The sequence below is a fragment of the Gallus gallus genome, chromosome 1 (assembly GCF_016699485.2).
Source record: "Gallus gallus isolate bGalGal1 chromosome 1, bGalGal1.mat.broiler.GRCg7b, whole genome shotgun sequence".
NCBI classification, from domain to species: Eukaryota; Metazoa; Chordata; class Aves; order Galliformes; family Phasianidae; genus Gallus; species Gallus gallus.
In genome coordinates, this window is record NC_052532.1 from 139,009,358 (window position 1) to 139,032,481 (window position 23,124).

General features: G+C 39.4%; 1 protein-coding gene across 7 annotated transcripts in view; it reads left to right on the forward strand.

Annotated features, from left to right (window-relative positions):
• Positions 1 to 23,124, forward strand: part of COL4A2 (collagen type IV alpha 2 chain) — a 142,110-nt gene that overhangs the window by 89,650 nt on the left and 29,336 nt on the right. For all 7 annotated transcript variants that reach the window (XM_015277855.4, XM_046941167.1, XM_046941168.1 and 4 more), the window contains 19 exons: positions 1,451 to 1,585; positions 1,668 to 1,712; positions 3,818 to 3,934; positions 4,595 to 4,666; positions 6,271 to 6,306; positions 6,404 to 6,466; positions 8,633 to 8,668; positions 9,309 to 9,350; positions 9,892 to 9,966; positions 11,241 to 11,285; positions 12,400 to 12,462; positions 13,187 to 13,231; positions 15,841 to 15,894; positions 16,157 to 16,223; positions 17,439 to 17,540; positions 17,946 to 18,101; positions 19,844 to 19,936; positions 20,203 to 20,369; positions 22,992 to 23,064. In XM_015277855.4, coding sequence (XP_015133341.3) covers positions 1,451 to 1,585; positions 1,668 to 1,712; positions 3,818 to 3,934; positions 4,595 to 4,666; positions 6,271 to 6,306; positions 6,404 to 6,466; positions 8,633 to 8,668; positions 9,309 to 9,350; positions 9,892 to 9,966; positions 11,241 to 11,285; positions 12,400 to 12,462; positions 13,187 to 13,231; positions 15,841 to 15,894; positions 16,157 to 16,223; positions 17,439 to 17,540; positions 17,946 to 18,101; positions 19,844 to 19,936; positions 20,203 to 20,369; positions 22,992 to 23,064 — 1,486 coding nt within the window. The remainder of the gene's footprint in view (positions 1 to 1,450; positions 1,586 to 1,667; positions 1,713 to 3,817; positions 3,935 to 4,594; positions 4,667 to 6,270; positions 6,307 to 6,403; positions 6,467 to 8,632; positions 8,669 to 9,308; positions 9,351 to 9,891; positions 9,967 to 11,240; positions 11,286 to 12,399; positions 12,463 to 13,186; positions 13,232 to 15,840; positions 15,895 to 16,156; positions 16,224 to 17,438; positions 17,541 to 17,945; positions 18,102 to 19,843; positions 19,937 to 20,202; positions 20,370 to 22,991; positions 23,065 to 23,124) is intronic.

Consider the following 23,124-nt stretch of genomic DNA (forward strand, 5'->3'; position numbering starts at 1 on the left):
ATAAAATATGGTTATATATAGATTGTTGAAAATGAAATGTTTAAATTGTGTCTCAAGTGGAGCTATCCCTTATTAGAAGCATAAAAGTTTGCATAAAATCAGAAAACAATGTTCATTGGCTTGACTACTACTATCTGAATACAAATAAAAAAGGTATTTTCAGGCGCATTTCTTTGAGTCTCCACACTGCTGTCTTTTATTCCTCCATCTCAGTGACATAAAATATAATTGAACATAGAACATCCAAAGTGTCCTTCAATAGGGACATCTTTTAGCTCTTTCTTTCCATGCATGGATGTGAGTGAAAAAAAGAGTAAGTTGTCCTAGGAAAGTGGGATAGGATAGATTTTGCACTATTTTTATGCAATTGTGCTATGTATTTTATCCCAAAATGTTACGTTTGCATCAGTTTGTTTGTATAAATACGTATCTGTTTGTTCATGTTTTGCTGCTTGGTGAGTTACTGATGCTGTTGCAGAATGGTCTGTGAAAATCTAGTTGCATTTTTAAAATACTTTCATTAGAATCTGTTAAATTAGAGTGTTCTGGTAAATGGTGCTTTGTGCTGTTTAAGCATCTCTCCTCAGAAAAGAGCGTGGCAATTTACTGTTAGTGTTATTAGTGCATTGAGTACCCCAGAGCATAAAAAGCATATGTGCTTTTGGTGAGCCTACATTTGGAACAGTTTTCAAATACATTGGTTCACAGATCTCAGACATACTGTTGCAGCCCCATTATTTAAACCACCACTGTGTCACTTCAAAATGATTTTTACTCCCTGTGATGAGCCTTGTGATGCTGGCAGTCAACAGAGGATCATTTTTAAACAATGTTTGAAGTGTCCTTAAGAGTGTCATTAAGGCTATTCTACCAAACCAATGCTGGAAGAGAGCTTTTCATGACAGGGAGCCCTCAACCTATGCGGCTGTCCTAATGGCATATGTGTTGAATCACTTTCAGGCTCCAGCGTTAAACAGAAGTATCATCCCAAACAGGCAGAAATTCATGCCATTCAATATCAGTCTCCATTTGTAAGAAATGTCCCAATAAACAGATTTCACAGTTAAGCGTATTTTAACTGCTTGAAGTGTAACTGATTATGTTGTATATCAGTGAGAATCGCTCTTGAGGAGTCATTCTCCTTATTCCAAAAAAAACCAAAATCACTTTTTTCATAGAGTAGCAGTGAATGTTCAAGTAGTGAATATTGATTTGATTGTTCATTTCCGTGTATTGGTTTTGTCATGAGCAACGTAATCACTTTGTTGGAGTTTCTTCGTGTGGTGTCTCCAGATACATTCATCAAAGTGTCTGATCTACTGCAATGAAAAGAGTTTCATTTCTTCTGAAGAGGTTGACTCCACTGCAGGAGCAGTGGAAGCTCAGCTGCAGCCCAGCTTCATGCATCTCAACTGTTCCAATGTAAATGCTTTTTTAATACTTCTATCAGGGCCAGCCAGGAATCCTTGGATCGCAGGGGTTCCCTGGACCACCAGGATTGATGGGGATCCCAGGACTGCAAGGCCCTAAAGGTCACAAGGGTGAAAGAGGACATCCAGGAATAAGTGGACCCAAAGGAGAAACGGTAACTTTTGAATATCGGATGTTTTAGCTAATGAGCAAAGCATTGGATGGAACATCATTTTAACTGTGCTGTTTCACTCTAGGGGCAAAGAGGAGTCACTGGTTTCCCAGGGGCAGATGGCGTTCCTGTAAGTAGCCGGCTACCTCATGTTTAAGAAACCACCAACTGCAAACATGGCAGACCGTGTTAATGCCTTTGTAGGTTAATGTGTCTGATCTGAATTCTGTATCAGCCACGTACACACTGTTAAGCTAAGGGCATTTGCTGAAGTGGAAATGCGGATGCTCAACAACAGGATGAAATCTGTGCTTCTGCTCATTCCCTCTGATAACCAAGGTCCATTTGCTTTGTCTTATGAGAAATCCCCTTGTAAAAGAAGGACAAAAAAGGAAGGAAATTCCCTGTGTCCCTAGAGGTTACCCAGAAAAGTATGTTCTTTTATAGGAACAACGTGTGAGATAAGTACTTCACATCTCTTAGGCCTGTGAGCAAAGGACACCCCTGGGTCATGCCTTAATACTTTCAGAGCTGTAAAGCATGTAGAAAGACCAATAATTGTAACCATTGTTATGTGGTTTGTATCTCATACAGCATGCATGAGATGATCTTAAAAAAAAACTGTTTAGTATCTAACTTTGAACAAATTGTCCAGCTCCATGAATCTGAAGCATTCAAAGAGGAAAACCGGGTAAAGTTCACAGCACAGTATTTTCCCAGCTTACACTTCTTTACATCTTGTGTCATAAAATAACAAAGAAATCTGAGTCATTGGAATCCCTGGACAGAGTTCCCAGGCTTGGGTTTCCTTTGTAGTGCTCCCTGACACCAGGGCCTTGCTCTGCTACCCACACATCCACATCTACTCGCCTTTCACCCTTTTTTGTTTCCAGAAAAACTCTGTATTGAGTTTCAGGGCTTTCTCCTCTCTCCTCTCTCTCCTTATCACTCTTAGAAGAAAATCAGAAGACCTTCTTTCCCATTCTTATGCAAACTTCTGTAGCCTATAATTTCATTTACCTCATCACATCATACTCAGTTGTTTTTCAGTGCTCTGTCTTCCTGTAAATATATCACTCTCCTGCAAAGCTCTGTGTTACTACGTCTGGACAACTTCTGCTACCTGAGAAAGTTTTCTTTCTTAGTCCTGCTTTCACAGCCTCTGCAATTGCATTGTCGGGGATAAATTCCTTCAGATATTATTTGAACCTGCATGTTCATTGTGTGCTGCCATCAAGCCCTTTGCCCTTCCAATTTGGTTATGTTCACCAACCAGTTTTCCTAGGCCAAGACGTAACACTGACCATGAGAAGGCAGATAGGCACATATATGAACTGTAAGAGCAGACTACTAGGATATGGGGCTAGAGACCAAGGGAGGATGGTGAGAAGCCTGAGTCTGTTCTGTAGTGAGGAATGCAGGTACTTGATGGAGTTATGAAAGGGCATGGAAAGATTTCTTTTTCTTCTAAGCAAGGGAGCAGAAGCAAAGATAAAACCTGCTCTAGGTAGCAAAGAAGAAATAAATGTATTGTGTTTATGTTAGTTTCTGTTTTTCCTGTCTGAGCCCCCTGGAAGAAAGCTGCTCAAGGGCAGAATTGCTTCTCATCAATCCCAGTGCAAACCAGTAGTAGCTGCAATTAAGGTGAACATCAGTACTGCTGTGGAAACCCATTATAAGGCAGAAGTAACTTTTCCCTGCTTTCCTGTATCTCAGAGGTTCACTATGGAGCTTCTGAAGTGCCCTCAGCACCCTTGGTTTGAGTTTCTCGGGTTTCTTCCCATCTCTGTACTTACAGCTTCATCATGGCACTAAACCAAGCTCCAAAGGCATCACTGATTTTTTTCCGAGCTTGGAAGCTATTCAAAGCCATTAATGAACCTTTCTTCCCACTCCTCCAGCGTAAAGCACTGAAATTCTGAACAAACCCATTTCTTGGTGACTCCCCGCACTGCAGTTTCATCTGGCTTAGTTCTCTGCTTAACAGAGACTGTATTGAACATAGCTTTCTTACCCTTTCTGAAAGGTCCTTCACTACTCATGCTGTCTGGGGCATATGGTTCAAGCTGCAGCTATATTAAAAAAAGGCACTGTCTGTTTCTTTCTTTGAAAATCATAGTTTCCCATGGATCCAAGCCTTGGGCTTAATGTGAGAATGTCTAAATACTGTGTGACTACAGGAAAAGGAAAACTAGAAACAGATGGATAGATAAACACTTTTTTTTTCCTCAACAGGGTCATCCAGGGCAGCCAGGATCAAGGGGGAAGCCAGGTCATGATGGCTGTAATGGGACAGTAGGTGACCCAGGTGACCCAGGAACACCAGGACACTCTGGTTTCCCTGGTACCATTGTAAGTAGCTGACAGTAAATAAATACCTGAAGCAAAGATCATTACTGAAATGAATTTCACACAAGTGTGTGTTGGAAACAGATGGAACGGGGAGATCCCTTTTGGCCCAGCAGAGAATTGAGCATCCTTGTGGACCTACCATAGACGTGACCCATAATGCTTAGGGCTGACAGGTCTGCTCAGAGCTATAGCTGTCGCGCAGGTCCTGCAGGGAGATTACCTCAGGATAACCTGTACAGTTCCTAATGAACGTAACTTTTTTCTTCCCTACCTCATACCCAACATACTGGCTTTCTGTGGAGCAGTAAGTAGGATCATGCTGAGGTGGGCACTGGAGCTCCTGGATTTACTAGCCCATATGTCAGCCCTAATGAGCTGCTGCTCTAGATGTGATGTGTTCCTGTAATATCACAGTAACAGGGAGTTCTTCTCCCTGTATCTTAAATCCATTTCCTTATGAGGGATCCTCCATGAGGATTCCTCCATGAGGGTTCCTACTTGTTTATAAATCACAGATTTCCAGAGTTAAACATAGTCTCTACCTTTAAACAATAATGCGTACATATTCATGAAAAACCTTACAAATATTTTTTATTACTCTTAACTGATAATGCATTCTCAGACAATATGAGATTTTGCCCTTCTTTTGCTCACAACCAGGGAGTTCAAGGACCAAAGGGCCAGAAGGGGGAGCCCTATGTGCTACCGCCAGACATCGCCAGCCGACATCGGGTATGTGCGCAGCCCCTGTGAACTGGTCAATTAACAATCCATGCTCAACAAGGTTTTACAAACAGGTGGAGAGTGAGTTTTTCTCACATTCTGGATGAAATGTTCCCAGAGACCCACTTAGATTCTGTGTAGGTTTTTCCAGCTAGCTTCTGCTCTCTGATTACAGCAAAGCCTATCTAGTATTCATGGAAGTAATGTCCACTCACTTGCAAGGACTTCTAGTCCTTCTGGATGGACTGCAAATACAGTTGGGCAAGTACAATAACCTGTCAGTTAAAAATGTTTTTAAGATTGTGCTTTTAAATACAAGTTCAAGTATTGTGGTTCAAGTATTATCTTCTTTATTCAATGGCTACCTTTATATCACCTGTGGCAAAGTCATTCCCGTGTCCAAGTTTTGTCCACTAAGTGATTCTATTTGACGTTATCACCCTTTTTTTTATAACTTCCATGAAGGAGTTTGGTTGACTTGTGATACAATATGCTTCCATGTGTTATTTACTTATACAGCAAACTCCAAGTATTCTTATGGATGCTTTTACATTACCTAATCCATAGGGCTTGTTTTTTTATTATTTGCATCTCTTTCTCATATGTATAGTTTTGTATAATTTGAAAATATCTGATAATAATAAGATTACATTAACTGTTTGAGTATAAATTGTGACAAATTTAAATACAAAACACACACCTGATCTGCTCTGAGCACTTAATGGATCTGCTGAGTTCATTCGTATATATTTTTTGCCAGTGATGAGTGCCAAAATCTATCTTTCTGTTGACATCCTTGTAGCAGCCTATGTTTTTTTAACGGAATCTTTTCCTTTCAGAAACTTCTTAAAGTTCTGATCACTTGTTAGCACTTAGTAAGTGATTACAGCACTGGTCAAGTATTTCACAGTCAAAGATAGACACTTGCACCTGTATCATTTCAGAAAGGAAATGGTTCCACAGATTATTCCATTAACTAAACTCAAGTTAACTAGGTATATAAAAAAGTTAAGATGCTATTCAAAATGATTGAAAGTGTCTGGACTGAAGACCACATTATTTAAGGACGTTGGAAAGTCTTTGCAATAGCACATTTTTGGATCCAATTTCCAAAAACATTTCAACATGTACTGCAGTCAAAATATGTGGTCACTGAAAACAGTATGTTCCAAGTGCTTTTCAGTGACTCAGAAGAGAATCAAAATGGTTTGGTAATTCCCATGCAGCTCATGAAAAAAGAGCTTGTACATTTCAACTAAGGTTGTATCTCTGATTATGCTACTGGTTAGATCTTTCAAAATGAACTGAACATGGTCCACTGTCCATCTTAGCCTTGCAGTTTGGTTTCCTAACTTCCCTAGTCAATTTGGTACTCTCCAAATATAGTGTATGCAACTGTACTATATGTGGAAAGTATAAAATCAATCTATGATAACACACATTAGATTATGTAAAAATATTCATTGAATGTGTCTGTATATAAGGATTTGTATAGATTATATGTTATGATTATTTAAAATACCTTTTGAAATAAGAACATTTAATGAGAGAATAATTTATGTCATTTTGTATATCTTTTTTTACTGCATTTTTTACTTGTTCGTTGTCTTTAGGGGGATCCTGGGGACCCAGGATTCACTGGTTTTCCGGTAAGTAGTATTGTAGCAAGTTGTAATCAATTGTCAGTAGTAACTGTCATCAGAACAGCATAAATTGATGTTTGTGCGTTTGTTTTTCTACTTAAAGGGTGCTCCGGGTACATTGGGTATTCAAGGACCTATTGGTCCAAGAGGAGTGCCAGGAAGACCTGTAAGTATGTTTAAAATACTTTCTGTGGGAAATTATCCTAGTGGAAGAATCGTGTTAGCAAGATCCATTATATTAGATTGTAAAGTAGCAAATGAAGTTAAAAGGGGGGTTTAAAAATAACAAGTATCTGTAGTCGGATACAAAACCTTGGAAAAAGCACCAGGACACTGATTCTACAGTGATGAGTATGGCACAAAGTGCAGTACTTTCTTTCACCCGGTATTGCCCAAGGCTCTTGATTTATATTGTATTTTTTTAACTTCCTTGAGTGTCTTGTTTGAAAAGATTAGTGAATGCAGTTCATTTAGGTATCTGTGACCCTCCACACTGAGTTATCCAAATATCAGAATCTAAACATATCATCTTTCTGCTTGTAAATGTATTTTATTAGCATTAGTTAACTTTTCTCATTAGTTTTTAGAAAGCAATTTTATTTTTAAATTTTTTTTTTCAGTCATCTTTGTCAAAAGTCAATGCTTACAGCATTGGAGTTGACAACTGCTGCTGAATATTTCTTTGAGGAGATTGTGTTCTCTCCATATATCATTTTTTACATTTCTTACTTGCCATGGTTAATGATTTTATGGGTGAAAGCAGATGTTCAAATTCAGTACACTTAGTTTTTTTCAGGATTGCTTTATTTTCCTGTAAGAAACTTCATAGCATTTGGTTTTGTTTTGTTTTGTTTTCTGTTTGCTTATCAACATTTTATTTTAAATCTACTCTACATCACTAATTTGGGGAGGCGAGGGGGAGAAAAGAAAACAAACAAGCAACAACAAAAAAAAAAAAAAAAAAAAAAACAGGGCTTCTTAAACAGCCTCCATACACATTTTCCCCCCAGAAAATTCTAGGCCTGAATTCATAGCATGCCAAGCCTTCCCAAAGTTCATTTTCCACAGTGTCTGTAATATCATCTGGAGTAAGCTGCACCGTATATTTCTCCTTTGGACCTACTGAAGTGAAATCTCCACAGTCCTTTAGTTACTGTTTGTCTGTAGTGAATCCTTAGATCTCATGAGCTTCACAAAGCCTACAATGACTTGTATTCTCAGTACACTGTGGTCCAACCCATGATGTTGCAATCGTGGCAACTTCTCTTTTGAACACTACCACAGTAGATGCGTCCCCACTACCTCCCACTCTTAACAAAACTGATACATCTTCGTAATCTCTAAAGCTGTGATTCTCCTTTGGGAAGGACTGAGGAAATGCTTCCAGGTTTGTACTGTCCTTGAATCCTAGACCCCACATGGAGGTAAATATGGCTACCCCAAGTTCCTGCAGAGCTTCCAGTGGTGGATGCCTGCACAGTGAGTCTTACCTGTAGTTTAGGCAGTGGCTCTTAGACTGCTTGACTAATCAAAACAGATCAAGTCTATTGTTTCTTCACATGAGGATACACAGCAGGACAGAGATACATAGCAAGTACAGTTCTTGCCAAAACATTATGATTTACCCTTGCAAGTTGGGATTGATTTTGCATAACCCAAGTTGCACCCCCTTTGGGGCTCCACAGGTGGACAGTTCCATTTGCAGCTCTCTTTTATCGTTCCTCTTATTCACCATCTTCTTCTCTGAAAAGCTCATGCTTCTTATTCACCTGTCCTCTCCCACATTTGACTTTTTTTTTAGTATTTAGAGCCCTTTAGAGCTAACTACTATAATTAACTGAAGCAATGCAAGTTGTCTTTCCAATTAATAGCTTTCCTACTACTGGTCTTGTAAAATTGTGGCAGCATTTTTTTTGTTGTTGTTAGTGTCATTTCTCACCATCTTCCTTTGGTACCATTCTGTACAACACTAAATTGGTAATCTAAGATGCTAATGGTAGTTCAGCAGCCTTTGCACACCAATGCTGTATCAAGACACCAGTCTAGTGTGTTGTGTCTAGTTTAGGTATAAGTTCTTATTGCTTGAAATAAAAATGGAATTTATTTATGACTAAGCTGGGAAACTTTGTTAGGAGAGATTATTCTATGACTTAGAAGGGTATTTTTCAGAGCAGCAGTACAGTTTATGTAGTGATGTTAGTACACTAAGTACTAAGGAATACACTGCCTTCCAAATACAGACCTTTATTTCCAGCACAGAGTAACTGAGCTCCTGCATGCATTGCTTACCAAGCAACAAGTAACTTTCTCTCCCCTTGTTGTGTTTCTCTAGGGACCACCGGGGTCCCCAGGACCGCAAGGACCACAAGTAAGTCTTTGTTTCTAAGTCATTCCTGTTGATTTTGTGTCGCTAAGGTTTATCCAAGACTCACTTGAAGGCAGTAAAATAAAGAACCACAGGCCACTCCAAAGACTGTGTAGCACAAGTCTTTTTGTGTTGGCTGCATACCACAAGAAGTTAATCTTACGCTGGATCAGCTGCCCTGAAACAATTAACCCAGTTCTAGAGCCAGATTTTATTTGCTACTGTAGTCACAGTAGCTTCCCATGAGCAAAGAAACCTGGCCGTTTGTACAACATTCAATTATACCTCAGCTGAAAAAAATCCATGAGTAATTTTTTCTGACTCACCTAAGTATTTAACATCTACTGAAAACTTGCAAAAGAAGTGTTTGGTCTTTACTCGGTGAACAACTCAAAGTCTGTTAACGCTGGTATCATGAGATTTCAATTAAAGTTGTCTTTCTAAATGTTTAGGTCTATGAAAATACTTTTCAGTTCTCTAAAATCACTGTAAGTTAAAACTAGACTATTACTTGATTACATTTCTTCAGTGGCATCCGACAGAATTCTAAATCTGAAAAGCCCTTTCAGAATGTTTAAATTTAAACTTTACATTAGAAAACAGAGCTGTACTTTTTGTAAACCCTGACCTATTGCTTTTGCAGGGCAACAGAGGTCTTGGCTTCTATGGCGAAAAAGGTGAACAGGTAAAGGAAAACTAATAAGTTAGTATCACTACGGAAGGGCAGGATGATATTGTTTGCTATTTATTAAGGAATCTATTTTGAATACTCTCTTAATTTGTGATTTTATTATATAACTTTAATAGAAAAACAAACAACTATAGTTTTGAAATTAATGATAATCTGCATAACAAATGTCATAGCTGAACTAACTTCTGCATGTCCTGGTCTAACTGTGCCCTGTTTATACCAAGACAAATCGAGGTAACATGTCTGAAATGTATAGAGCCAGACTTCCTTGTATAAAGCAATAACCTTTACACTCATTCTGGAAACATACATGGCAAGAGCAAGTATCTCTTTATGTTTGTTTATCCCAGCACCAAATAATTTTTTTTTCTTGCCATCAATTTATTTAAAGATTTAGTACTTTATTCCTAGCAGAGGAATATCTGCATTACTCCTTTTCCATTCATTTTCCATTCCACTCATCACCCTGTGCAGATCAACAACTTGACAAGGTATTGTAACTGTTAGTAGATGTACCTTTATGTTTTTCCTGCAGGGCTCCCCAGGTCCTCCAGGTCCACCTGGACTTCCCACAAGAGAACTGATTGGTGTCCCCACTGACAAACACAAAGTAAGTACAGAATACTATGCCAAAATGCAAGAAGAATTAAGAACCCAGCACTATCAATACTAAAATATCATAGAAATCTGCTTTTACATACAGTGCTTAGAAGAGATTAGTACTTCAAGACAAATTTGCTGCTTTCCTGTAGCTTGAATCCTAACGTATTTATTGCAGCTGTGGTGGCTATCCAGAAAGCACTTCTCACAAACAATGACTAGAGATGCCTTAGCAAACTTGCTTTTTCTATTTAAATAAACCCTAGTATGCAACTACTGGTAATCACTGACATCTTCTGGTTCTACAAGCAGAAATACCAGCTGGGAAATTGTTTAGTATCTCATTCTCTGTAATGATTAATTTAATTATGATGCCGTAAGAAACATATCTCTGAGGAAGCAACCTGAGCTGTTATGTATGTTTATGTAAGGTGTCTCTGTGGTGCAGATGCCCATATGTCTACAGTTAAGGCTTGTCCATACATGTTGGAGAAATCCTCTACAGAGAGATACAGCTTATTCTCATCTCTTATTTCTGTTGGAAACAGAAATTCTCATACTCTATATAAACATTTTCTGTGTTGAACACCAATACAGACCAGTGAAGTTTCAGAACCTGAAGTTGAACCTACGAAGTTCACATGGCTCGTAGCATTTCTGCAGACAGATAAATAAACCGGTATGATACCGAAAGATCTAAAAATGGCTTTGTGCCAATCTGGAATTTCCTTGACTGAGGAGAGATGTCTACATATGAGCTACTTCTCTGGACGGCCTTTATAGTCACTGGAGAGATAGATATAGTGAGTTGATTTTAGTTTGTGGTTTGTCTTCTCCTAAAGGAATCTGATCTGATCAGATAATTCACAGATATAATTCACAGATATAATTCACAGATACAAATTCACAGATATAATGCACAGACATCTGATCAGATAATTCACAGATAAGCAGTAAGTAAATAAAGTGCACACCCCACACAGGCATCTTACAAACAGGCCTGGATATATCCTTAGGTGTTCAAATTTCTAGAGACACTTTCAGAAAAATAATCAAATATACAAAAAACAAAAACAAACAAAAAAAAAAAACCTTTTTTTTTTTAAGAAAACAGACCTTCCATATGACAAATATACCAATACAGAGCACAAAGGTGGTGGTTTTTCTCTTGATGAACATTTTTCACTTTGTATTTAAAAAAACAAACACAGTTATTAGAAGTTATCTTAGAAGTTATAAAAATGTGAATGCCTAAAATATCTGAATGCTTTTCTTCATTTCCAGGGTGAAAGAGGAGAGCCTGGACAAAAAGGGGAAGCTGGATTTCCAGTAAGTCAAGTGGAGAACACCAAAAACAAATAATAAATCAGAATTAACATTAGAGCATTCTTCACTGACATGGTGTAATACAATTATGAAGCAACATTATCAGGAGTACTAGTTCTGATGCTTTAGAAAACCTAAACAGCAATACGATGTCTAAGAATTCCACAGTGCACTCCATCTTTCTTTTACTGGTTAACCAAAGTAAGATTTTCCCTCACACATTTTTTAATTTTAGCTTTAACTATCAATAGATCTCTTTCCTACTGCTGGTCTATTGTGTTTAAAAATTGTTAAATTCCACTAAGTAATAATGTATGGAAATTTTGTCAGAACTCTCTCCAACACATGCAGACTTTTGGCCTCATAGGTCTGTTGACTGTGAAAGTAATCCCATGTGTTGCTGTATCATTTAGAGCTGTTAACCAAGCTTGGCTGAATGTGGTTTAGTTAATTCACATGCAATCTCTAGTCTGTCTAAATAGCTTTGTTATTGAGCGGTTCCTTTTTACTTCCCAGAGTGGTTTAAAATATAGTCTTCACCAATTAGAGATGCCTCACTGAGCATTTTGCAGACCTTTATTTTCTTAGATGGTCTAGTCAACTTCCCAATGAGGTTATGGGAGAGGGCTGCAGTCTGAATCTTGCTGCAGTTCCTATCCAGTTTTTCTGCTCTTGGAATTTTGCTGTGACTCTATTAGGAAAACTGATTTTTGTGCTGATGTAGCAGAGTGGAATATGTTTCTCCCTTTTTTTCTGATAGTACTAGGTTTATGTTTGCCAAATAGCTCTCTCAAGCAACAGTTAGGGCATAAGCTGGATTGCTTACTTGGTAATATAGCTGAACAATTGATTTGGCTTATGTTTAAAGTCACAGCTGCAGAAGAAATACAGAAGGAGACGACAAGAGGGAAAACCTGTCCTCTCCCTAATGTCCTGGTCATGCTATTGTAATGAAGAAAGTATGTTATACTCTACATTAAGGACATTAGTTCTCTTACATGCAGACATAATAAAATCATACAGGTGTTGAAATTATATTGTCTTCTGTTTAGCTTCCATGAAGTCTTTTTTTGCACATCATGTAAAAATATGTTGAACCAACTGTAATATTTTCTAGGGTGTACTTCTCTTCGCTCCTGAAAAAGGTGAAGAAGGAGTAATGGGCTTCCCAGGACAAAGGGTGAGTTGCTCATTGAAGGTGAAATTCGTGCTGCTGAATATGCAAGTCCAAGCTGAGACTTTGTCTTTAGGAGCAAAACACAGAGAAATAAGCCACAGAAATGAGAGCTCTTCTGCCCATGCCTTCCAAGTTTTGGCCAGCTTTGAACTCCCTGATATGGGAAAGGAAAAATGACATCTTTAAATGGTAACAGGAGAAGGGCCCCACGTGACTCACCACCCTCCACCCCTACTGGGAAGCCTCCTGCGTCATTCACCCAAAGTTGTGTTCATCTACCACTGCTCCCTCCCTGGTCTGCAGCATGGACTTCATTTCACTGTTTCCACTTTAACCCTCTTTAAACTGTGGTTAACAAACCCAGGGTTGACTCCGCTGTTACCTGTAGTGTGTATGAATGCTTTCTGGGGGCATTGTTTCTGAAGTGCTTAAACATAGTAACAGTAGTGAGCATTCATTTTTTAAAAATCTCAGGCACCTCTAAAAGCTTGAGATCTTCATGGTCAATTTGCAATTGATTGATGAAGAAGAAGATTAAAATTAAATAACAGATTAAATTTCAGGTCTTTTTTGTTTGCGTCATGCATTGATCACATTGAAAAAGTACCTGAATTCTGAGTGTAAGTTTTAGAGATTCAAAATAATTGTCACATTTATTTTATCTAAAAAATAAAGGATTTGTTATTATGTCATTTCTTGTTTTACTAACTTTAATGTGCTTTCATAGGGACTGCCTGGTAACGATGGTTTTCCAGGACTCAGTGGAGAAAGAGTAAGTATTTCATACAGCTGTTGTTTCCAACACACATGTAGGCAATCTGTCTGAAAAGAGGACTGCAGAGGACAAATTCTGCATGTAATTACACCAATTGTAGTCTAACAAGCATCATCTGGATTAAAATATCATCGTAATTTTGGGTCAGTTCATTTCCTCAAAATTGTGAAAAATACAGTTCTCTAATTAAAGTCTGTTTTACCATTTCAGCAAGACCATGTTTTAAAAACATCATGAGCTGTCATTTTCATTGTTCCCATTATTACTACCATGATTTCTGTAATTTTCTTCCCACATGCAGAAAGTTATTATTTTGAATAGCTTCCTGCAAACATGGTTAAGATCTGTGTCTATGGTACATTTTGGATATCAAAAGTAAAAAAAAAAAAAAAAGGAAAGTGGTAAATGTACCAGTTAAATCTCTGTCCCCATGGAAACACACCCAAATATTTAAAATTGCATTTTGTCAGACCAGGAAGAGCTCATACTTTATGCTCAGAAAAGGGCCTTTTCAATTAGCATTAGAAATTACTTCCATGAGATATTCAGATAACTGTGGGATGTATGACTTTTCCGTGCTCCTCCATCTTCAATTGGTTTACAGATTTGACTTTCCACCAAGGCACAACAGTAATAACATGAAACACAGGGGATTTAAAGCACAAGGAACATGAAAAGTAACAGTTGTGCAGCTCTTGAACTGATGACAAAACCTGGTGGTGTGGAAGGGAATCCGCTATCCAAAATACGTACGTGGAGAGCGTGATGCAAAGTCCATTAAGGCCAAACGATTGACCTCAACTTAGGCTCATGCTCTGGTGAGAAATGTTCAATGGCTTCCCTTTATTGAAAGCCGGTTTTGGCAACAACTTTAGTGAAATGTGTATTGATTTGGAGAAGTACGAAAGGGAATAAGCTGCTCGATTTGCTGCTGTTCACAATTATTCCTTTTCTATAGTCTTTTGAATGATTTGAATCTTAAGGAGAGGATCGCCTGCATTGGATGTAGTAGTTCTTCATCAGAAAGCTGCTGGCTTCACTTCTAGACCGCCAGCTCCACCTAGTGTAAAGAGGTTTTATGCTTAGCGCTTAACACTTGTTCTGGTGGTTTGTCATGTAGGTGCCACTGATGTATGCAGTTCAGTTTGTGGCATCTTGCTGAGAGCCGTGGAATTTCGAGGGCTTTAAAACTGTGCAAATGTCTTCTAGACCCCACTATGAAAATACACACTCTGTGTAGGAGTTGTTCCTACTGTGAAATTCAGGAGGTGCTGTTTTAAATCTAACTAGTGTGAATTCTACAAATCTTCTGGCTTAGTGAAACTACTTTAGTTGGTATCAGTTAAAGGAGCCAGACACTGTTTTCCACTAAAAGCTCACCTTCTTATCACTAGTTTTTTTCCAGAGTACGTATGAGTATTTTCTATAGCGAGAAAAGGTTCCCAAAAATAACTGAGTGAAATGCATAGATGCTCGCCACTTCTGTATCAGCATCAGTGAAATCTGCTCTTTTCTGTGCACCTGCAGCAGATGAAATATGTCTTCATGTGACAGAATGCCCATGATAGAATATCCCAAGGTGGAAAGGACTCATAAGGATCATTGAGTCCTGGCTCCACACAAGACCACACAAAAATCAGACCATATGTCCGAGAACATAGTCCAGAGGCTTCTTGAACTCTGGCAAGCTCAGTGCTGTGCCCACAGCCCTGGGCAGCCCGTTCCATGCCCACTACCCTCTGGTGCAGCCCCTTTCCTTAACCCCCAGCTGCCCCTCCCCTGACAGCTCCATGCCGTTCCCTCGGGCCCTGTCGCTGTCACACAGCAGAGCTCAGCGCTGCCCCTCCGCTCTCTGTGAGGAGCTGCAGCCGCCATGAGGCCTCCCCTCAGCTCCTCTGCTCTGCGCTGAGCACGCCGAGGGGCCTCAGCTATTCCTTTTACATCTCAGTCACTAGAGCTTTCACCATCTCTTTAGACCTCCTTTGGATGCTCTCTAATAGTTCTATGTCATTTTGTGCTGTGGTTTTACTACATGTGTTTCAATTCACACACTTTGGATTTCGACCACTTTAAGTGAATGAAGTGGGTAGGACTTAAATACTGACAGGTTTGCTGCGTTACAGATGGGAAATTTCTCTGGATTACAGCATGGCTGTGTGTGACAGATGGACGAGTGCATGTTCAGAGCTGGTCTCAAGTTCATCTTGTTAGGTAGGGGGCATTTTTTGGCTGCCTGTTCCATGTTTCTCAGCGTTGACCAGCAATGAGAGCATTTTCTTTCTCTTCTCCCACCCTTCAGTGTCCAAGGGGATGGTGCAAGTGTAGGTGCTCCATCCCTGTGCACTATTGTCAGCAGCACAAGAGCCTGTGCTACAGCAGGTCCTTTCCAGCCTTTGACGAGTGGTAGATTTGGTCTAACAGATGGAACACTGAAGCACGAGGAGACTTAATGGTATTGCCTGAATTGCTACACACCAGGGAAACAAACTGCTCAGCCCTATTACATACGTCTCACTGTAACACCAGAGGAAGCCAACTGCTGCAGACAACAAATTTTATTGTCTCTCTGATAAAGGAAACGTCAACCATTTTCATGTGTATTGCAGGGTTTTCCAGGATTTGATGGTCAACCAGGTCAATATGGTCCTAGAGGAGGCAAGGTACTGCTTTACTTCCATTTGCTAGAAGTGATAATCCAGGTGTAATTTTTCTTTTTCTTCTCCGTGATGTAGTAGCAATCAAAGTGTTCCTTGTTAGTGTAGAACCACTTATGTTGTTTATTAACTGAAATGGCTCACTTAAAAGTTGTGTCAGTGCTTTCGGAATTTTGTTTCTTTGTGTTTCGTGGGCTTTTGTTTCCATTTTAAAAGGAATTCTCCAGAATAATATGCTTAAATACGATGCTTCAACTTCTGTTAACAGGGGGAGCAGGGTGAGATGGGTCCTCCAGGACCACCTGCCTATGTTCCTTACCGCATTCCAAGAAAAGGTATGTCTCCTTTGCTTAGATTGCATGTCTTAGCCAGGCTTTATCACCTGCTACATAGATCAAAAGCCTTAAAGCCAGAGAATTCAACTCCTTCAAAAACTTTGGACTGCTAAACTCTTCCAGAAGGTATAACAAAAGAGTGCCCTAGTTACCTTTTTGCAGGCAGATAGCTTCTTTGTCTCTCCTGCTGAAGGCAGATTGCTGTACAGAAAGCATCCATACATTCCTGAGTTCACAGAGTAAAAAAATAAAGAAATAATAAAGAAAAAAAAAAAGTCCAGTGAAAAGAAGAAAGGAAGAGTCTGTGTTCTGGGTCTTATTTCATAGTCTCTAGATAAAATGCAGAGACCATTTGTAGTGCTCACAGCCAGCTGCCCTGCAGGGCTGTGGTAGATCTGCTTGGCCAGACTAGAAACACACAGAAAGTGATAAAAGTTTGCAAAGGCCGAAACTTCCAAGGGAAGCACTAACGGGAAGTATGATCACTTGCTGTTGCTCCATGCTGCATCCTTACACTGTAGAGTTTTCTAGTCTTATTGAATGCAAGAGTGTCTGGCAACAATGAATAGTTCTCTTCCTCCTGGAGAAAATGGATAAACATGTAAACACTGTTTAAATCACTCAGAATACCTGCCAAGCCTTTAGGAGCAGGAGAGGCTGTGTGGAGAGAGGAGGGACCAGGCGGGGTGATGGAATATCCTGTGCCTTTGACAAAAGGACAGTACTTCCCTCATGCAATAGTTGGGCCAAGATAGATGCTTCTGGTACTGTAAAGCAGAGCAAAGCTCATATTTCACACATCGTTATAATGGCAAATTCTTATAGGGAAAGGGAGGGGTTCTCCTCAGAAAGCTCCTGAGGAGAAGTGTAGTTCTAGGAGCATACTGGAAAGAGTTGAGAGATCTTCTTCCTGGGCTTAGTGGCTCTATGCCATTCTTGTTCCAGGGTATGCTCAGCTTCCAGATATTAGGACTTTACAGAAATCTCTCTGATATACTTGTTTATTCACACTAAGACAGCATGAAGTACCACATTTCTGTATTTCTAAAGCTGCCTTTAAGAAATAACGGTGAACTGTAATATTCCAAAGCAGGTGAAGTTCCTAATTTAAGCATTTTAGGAGTTAAGCAATCTTAAGAGTACTACGGGCCGACACTTATGGGTCACAAACAGCATCACACTAACATGTTCTGTGGTACTGGGGTTGTCTTTCAGGTGTAAGAGGTGATCCAGGCTCTCCAGGTGCTTCTGGACTACGGGGAGAACAAGGAGAGCAGGGTGATCGTGGGCTGCCTGGTATTCCAGGATTCTCTGATGGTAATGTCCCAGTAACACTTGTCCCAGCAATTTAACAAGTTTTAACTGGTATGGGATTGAGGTGGAGAAAATGCATGTACAGTTGGTGAAATATGCAGTGCAGTGTAGTAAATAACTAACGGCAGTAGCAGAAACTGAAAGGTGCATTTTATGTACCTGCTTTGGTCATGATGAGTCTTTACAAAACAACTGAGGTAGTGATGATGGCAGAGCCTTGCTTCAGGACCAACTGTTGGTTTGCTCAAGTGAAAAGTGCAGTTACACTTTTTGTTGTACACCGAAGTGTCTCCATTTTTCCCTGCTTGCTACATGCAATTATAGGAATAGTCCCTTCTGTTACCTTACAGCTCTTTGTGCAGTACTGGTAAGAAATTGTTCTGAGTTTCTTCCCTGGTTCTGTTTCAGGAGATGCAGATAAGCCAGGCTTACCTGGAGAAATAGGACCAAAAGGTGAAAAAGGTGAAGAAGGATCTCCTGCTTATCAAGCAGGCCCGCCTGGGTTTCCAGGTAAACACGGTGAACCAGGAATCCGTGGTCCACCTGGTCCCCCTGGAACTCCAGGTAAGTGCAAGAAGAGGTGGTAAGAACTCAGGAACATTGTTGCTTATTTTAAAGTTAACAGTTGGCAAGACAAAGTGAAAAAGTAGATTGAGGGAATGAAACAGAGTGGATGGTGGAAAGACACATTGGATAGAAGCGATGTACACTCATCAATGAAAGAAGGGTTTGCATGACTTTCAGACATTCCTGGCAAAAATTTGAAAAAGAGTTCTGTTTTGGGCTGGTGGAGAGCTATGGGCATTGTGTTCTTAGACTTGCATTCTGCTCTGGTAAAAATAATTTTCACAGCTTGAGTTTCAAATGAATTACGTGTACTCTGGGAAGAGTGTCCCAGTAAGTGTGCTAGACTTGAGAGGGGTCTGGCATGAAGGACATTAACCGCATATGTTGAATTTAGCAAACAGAGGTTAAAATGGTAAGTTGTGGAAGAGTTTTTTTTGTTTGTTTGTTTCCCCAGTCCATGAACACTACCATTCTAAAAGTCTTACAAAGGGTTATCCAGATGGTTAGGGAACTGAAGCAGAAGTCATAGAATGGGTGGCTTTGAGAGCTGGGTTTCTTCTTTAGCCTGGAGAAGAAAAAAGCTAAGAGGAATCTTACTGCCATCTTCATGTACCTCTCTCTCAGGAGGTCACAGTGAAAAACAAAACCAGACACACTGACTGAGCAGTACAAGTGGTAGGGCAAGAAGGAATGTTCATAAGTTACAACGAGGGAAATTCTGCTCAGATGATAGGAAAAACCTTTTCACTCTGAAGGTGGTCAGATGCTGGAACAGTTTGCTCAGAGTGGTTGTAGACTTTTCATCTTTGGGAATACTCAGTACTCAGCTGAATAAGACCCTCAGCAACTGGTGTAATATTGAGGTTAGCCCTGTTTGGAGAAGAACATTGGACTAAGTGCTTTCCAGAGGCCACTTCTAACTGGGACTGTGCTTTGTCTCTGTGAAATGCACCACACGGCAGTGCAAGAGCAGGAGTGGAGAAAAGGATTACAGGAAGTAATCCAGAGCAGGTGGTCTGTGGTACTGCAAACTGTGCTGTGCTGAGAGTTAAAAACAAAGGAATTCAGGGTGAAAGAGACCAAAGAATGGATAGAATCATCTACCACAGCAGGAAAAGAAGTAATGAGGAGTAGGAGGCTGTAACCAGAAGTTTCGAAGGTCATGTCCGTGGTAGCAGACTTAGGTCCTGGTGCTGTATATGTGTCAAGGCCATGTCCTGTAAACATACCAAAATAAGACATGAGACATTCCCTCATGCTGGTTTCTAGACAAGGAAAACCACATGCTCCAACCAGTTGCTTGTCACTGGAGTTCTGCAGTGCAGTCATGGCCAGAAGGAGGAACAGTACAGGCAAGCTGGCCTGGGGGCATCTTCAATGCTGACAATGAATTTGTTGCTAGCAGATGAAAGCAAGTAAGGCTTGGGAACGCAGAGACAAGCAAATGTCCCCTCTGGAGTAGGTGGCTGTACCAGTAGAGAGATGGAGGAAGATGAAGCTTGGATAAGTAAGATGGCAGAGGGACCGTTAACACGCAAATGGAAGTTACTGAGAATGGGTTTGGGAGGCTGTGAGGAGGGGAAGAAACAACAAGACGAGAATTTAATAACAGCTGAGTTAGACAGTTGGTGACTTTAGGAGAAACAGAAAAGGGCAGATGCAGTTCAACTTGAATAGGGTAGAAAGAGGAGGAGCCAATCTACAGTACATTAATTTATCTTACTCTATTACACTTCTAGGTTCTCTCTTCGGATTAAAAGGACAGGAAGGGACACCAGGTAGACCTGGTGTACAAGGTTTTCCAGGGCCAAGAGGACAAAGAGGACCTAAAGGTAGGTTATAATAAATAACTCAGAAGATGATCTGCTGTTATGCATTGTGTAAAACTTACACTGTTTTAAGTTTTAATTAAGTCTAATTATGACATTCAGGGAAGAATTAATTTGATCTGAGGCTAACACAACAAGTAAACATTGATTTAGTTTCTTAAATGGAAAAAAAAGTTATTTTCTCAAATTCTTGTGGTATATATGTGTGTATAAAGGGTACAGTTGAAAGTGTTTGTTGTGACAGTTCTCTTTCCAATCCACTTCCTTAGGCGAAGAAGGTGACTGCAGTAAATGCCTTCTGAGTGATGAACTCAGAAGGGGCTCTACTGGCCCCCGTGGTCCTCCTGGTTTTCCAGGAACCCCTGGCCAGCCTGGGAGAAAAGGAGAACCTGGTGATCAAGGTCCACATGGTATTCCTGGCTATGCTGGAGCAAAAGTAAGATACTTGTTTCTTTAATGCACAGTTTTGTACAGCTACTACAAATAAAAACCAGCTATTCTCCATGAGAAAAAAAAATGATGAAAAGTACAATTTATTTTCTTCTGTGCCACTTCCATAGTTTTCAGATTGCTACGAAATACCAAGATCTAAAAGTTGCTAAGATGGGAATTAAAATAGTTTACTGTGGGAAGAGCAAAAGATTTCCACATAATCCAAAATGCACTTTCCATTTAAACAAAGCTGTTTCAGCAAAACTACAGCACTGATTATGAAGGGAAACAACTTCATTAGTTCATTCAATTTGTTTCTAATAATGGGCAAATGTCAAATATTAAATGTAAGAGTCTCATTTATAAATACATAACTTTTTCCTAAAAACCACTATCTGCAACCCTGATGAGAGTGTTTTGCTAATAATTACTCACCCGTTATTTACTGCTAAAGGTGCTATATTTTGTGTTATCCCAACTGCTTCCTGTTTTCTCACAGTTAAATCTCAAGATTTCAGAGTAAGATTTTAGTTAGCTAACCCAAAACTGATTTTGTCTGTGTAGAGATGTCAGAGCAAATAAAATGCTTTCAGTCAGTACTTTTGGCTTTCTAAACATGACAAGAAAATTACTTGCAACTAGATAGAGCTTGGATTTTGTTTAGAAAATAAAAAGTTCTATTTTCTATGAGTCAGGAAAAAAAAAGACAAATTTTGAAGTGTTCATTGTTGAAACTTTGGTTAAGTTTTGTAAGTTCTGTAATTTAATCTATTTATTTTGCCTTTGAAATGAATGACTGTATTATCTTCATCCCAGAATTTAAGTTACTGTCTACTTAAGACATATTTAGACATGTCATATCATAGTAGAATACTCAGCAGCAAAGCCCTGACTTTATCTCAGCTTTTGGTCTGCCACAAATTCACCACGAAACAAACCACTTTGATTATTCTTAGTCCATACTCTCAGCAGAAGCAAGTCCATAATTTTCTTAACACGTTCAACAAGTTACCTTTATAGAAAATTAATATACTTAATTTAGATCAGATCTACATGAACTTAATGTAAAAAAATATATATATCCCAAGCAATGGGCTTTTCCGTGGAGAAAGAGGAATTAGAAATAGCTCTAAACCATTTTGAAAACACATGTGTGCTAAATGGCATGATACACATTTAAGCCTAGAAAGCAACAAATAACAAAGTGAACATAATAGAGTGCAGTGCTATTGCTGAAAATTTCTGCAGTTATATATTCGTCAGTGACATAATTCAGTATTATATTAGGTTCTTGAGATTTCTTTTGGCCTGTAAAAAGCATTGTCCAAAAGAAGAATCTCTACAGGGATATATAGATGTGGCTTCACTAAAATGCAGGAGGTAAACACAGACAAGTAAAATGGGATCCTTGTACTCAGATTTGGTCTTCCACTTTAGATTTACAGAAGGGTGAACCTATATTCTTGAGATGGCCTTCCATTTCCACAGATGCTTTTCACCTAAGAAATGCTTGGAAAATGTCAATGAAAGACAGTGATGGAAAAGAAATCAAATTAAGTAATTTATGGCAAAGGAGTATTTCAGACAAAAAAATAAATGCATCAAGCATTCTATTCATTTATTGTGTGCCTTGAAGTTCAGAAAGAGAAAGATAGGGAAAACATACGTGGCTTATGTTGTAGTGTGCGTGAATATGATTTTTCAGAACTAAAGATAACTGGGTTAAAACAGTCAGTGCTAAATGAATCTGTAATGTTATGCTGAGCCCTTGGCATCTCCCATGCATTCTGTCCGGTGACTCAGAGCTCTTGTGAAGAAAGCCAGTAGTGCCATTTTCAGCTGGGCTGTTGAGAATTGTGCACGATACCAAGGAATGCCAAAGACTCATCCATAGCTTCATCACAGCTTACCTTAGCAAGAGAGGAAATCTCCCTCCTCAGAGACTTTAAATCTTGACTGGACAAGGCCCTGAGCAACCTGCTCTAGCTCTGAGCAGCAGGTTGGAGTGGGGACCTCCAGCTGTCCCTTTCAACCAAAATCTTTCCTATGGGGCTGTAGTTTGGGTAGTTCACTTAATCACTGTGTGCCTAAGTTCCTTCCTCTCATAAATGAAGAAAATGCTGCTTTTCAACCCTACTGTGGTGCTGTGAATCACAATCCATTGCCAGCCATGCAGCTGTCATCTTTTTTAGACTGGGAAGGAGAAAATGCAGGTAAATATAACCCAGAGTTTTGTTACCATAGTGCCAAAGTGTTGCTTACGGCAATTTCCTTACTGGCAAACAATAAGTAATTTAACACATTTTCTCTGATGCAGTCCTCCAGCTGTAGTCATCTACAGGACTTGATCTTATGATAAGCCACAGATCTCTCAATGTTATCCTCTTGTAGAGGCACCCCTACCATGCCACATGGGTTTTGGTCCTAGTTAGAGCAAGCTAATAAGGAGTCAGGCACAAGAATAGGATTACTGAAGAGGAAATCATACAGAGAGTAGTAGGAAAGCATTACGGTTGTGGTTTGTTTGTTTAAGCAGGATAGTGGAAACACAAATCTGGATAAGTTCAGTGTTTTTATTTTGTGTTTTTGTTTTGTTTTGTTTTTTTCCCAATTTATATAATGCCAGGGACAATCGGGCCAAGAAGGATTACCTGGACCAAAAGGAGAAAAGGGAGATTCTATATACATAACTACTAAAGGTAGAGTAAAAATTCATGTCACATGTATTTTGCAATTATTTATACCTTTTGTGAGAGAGC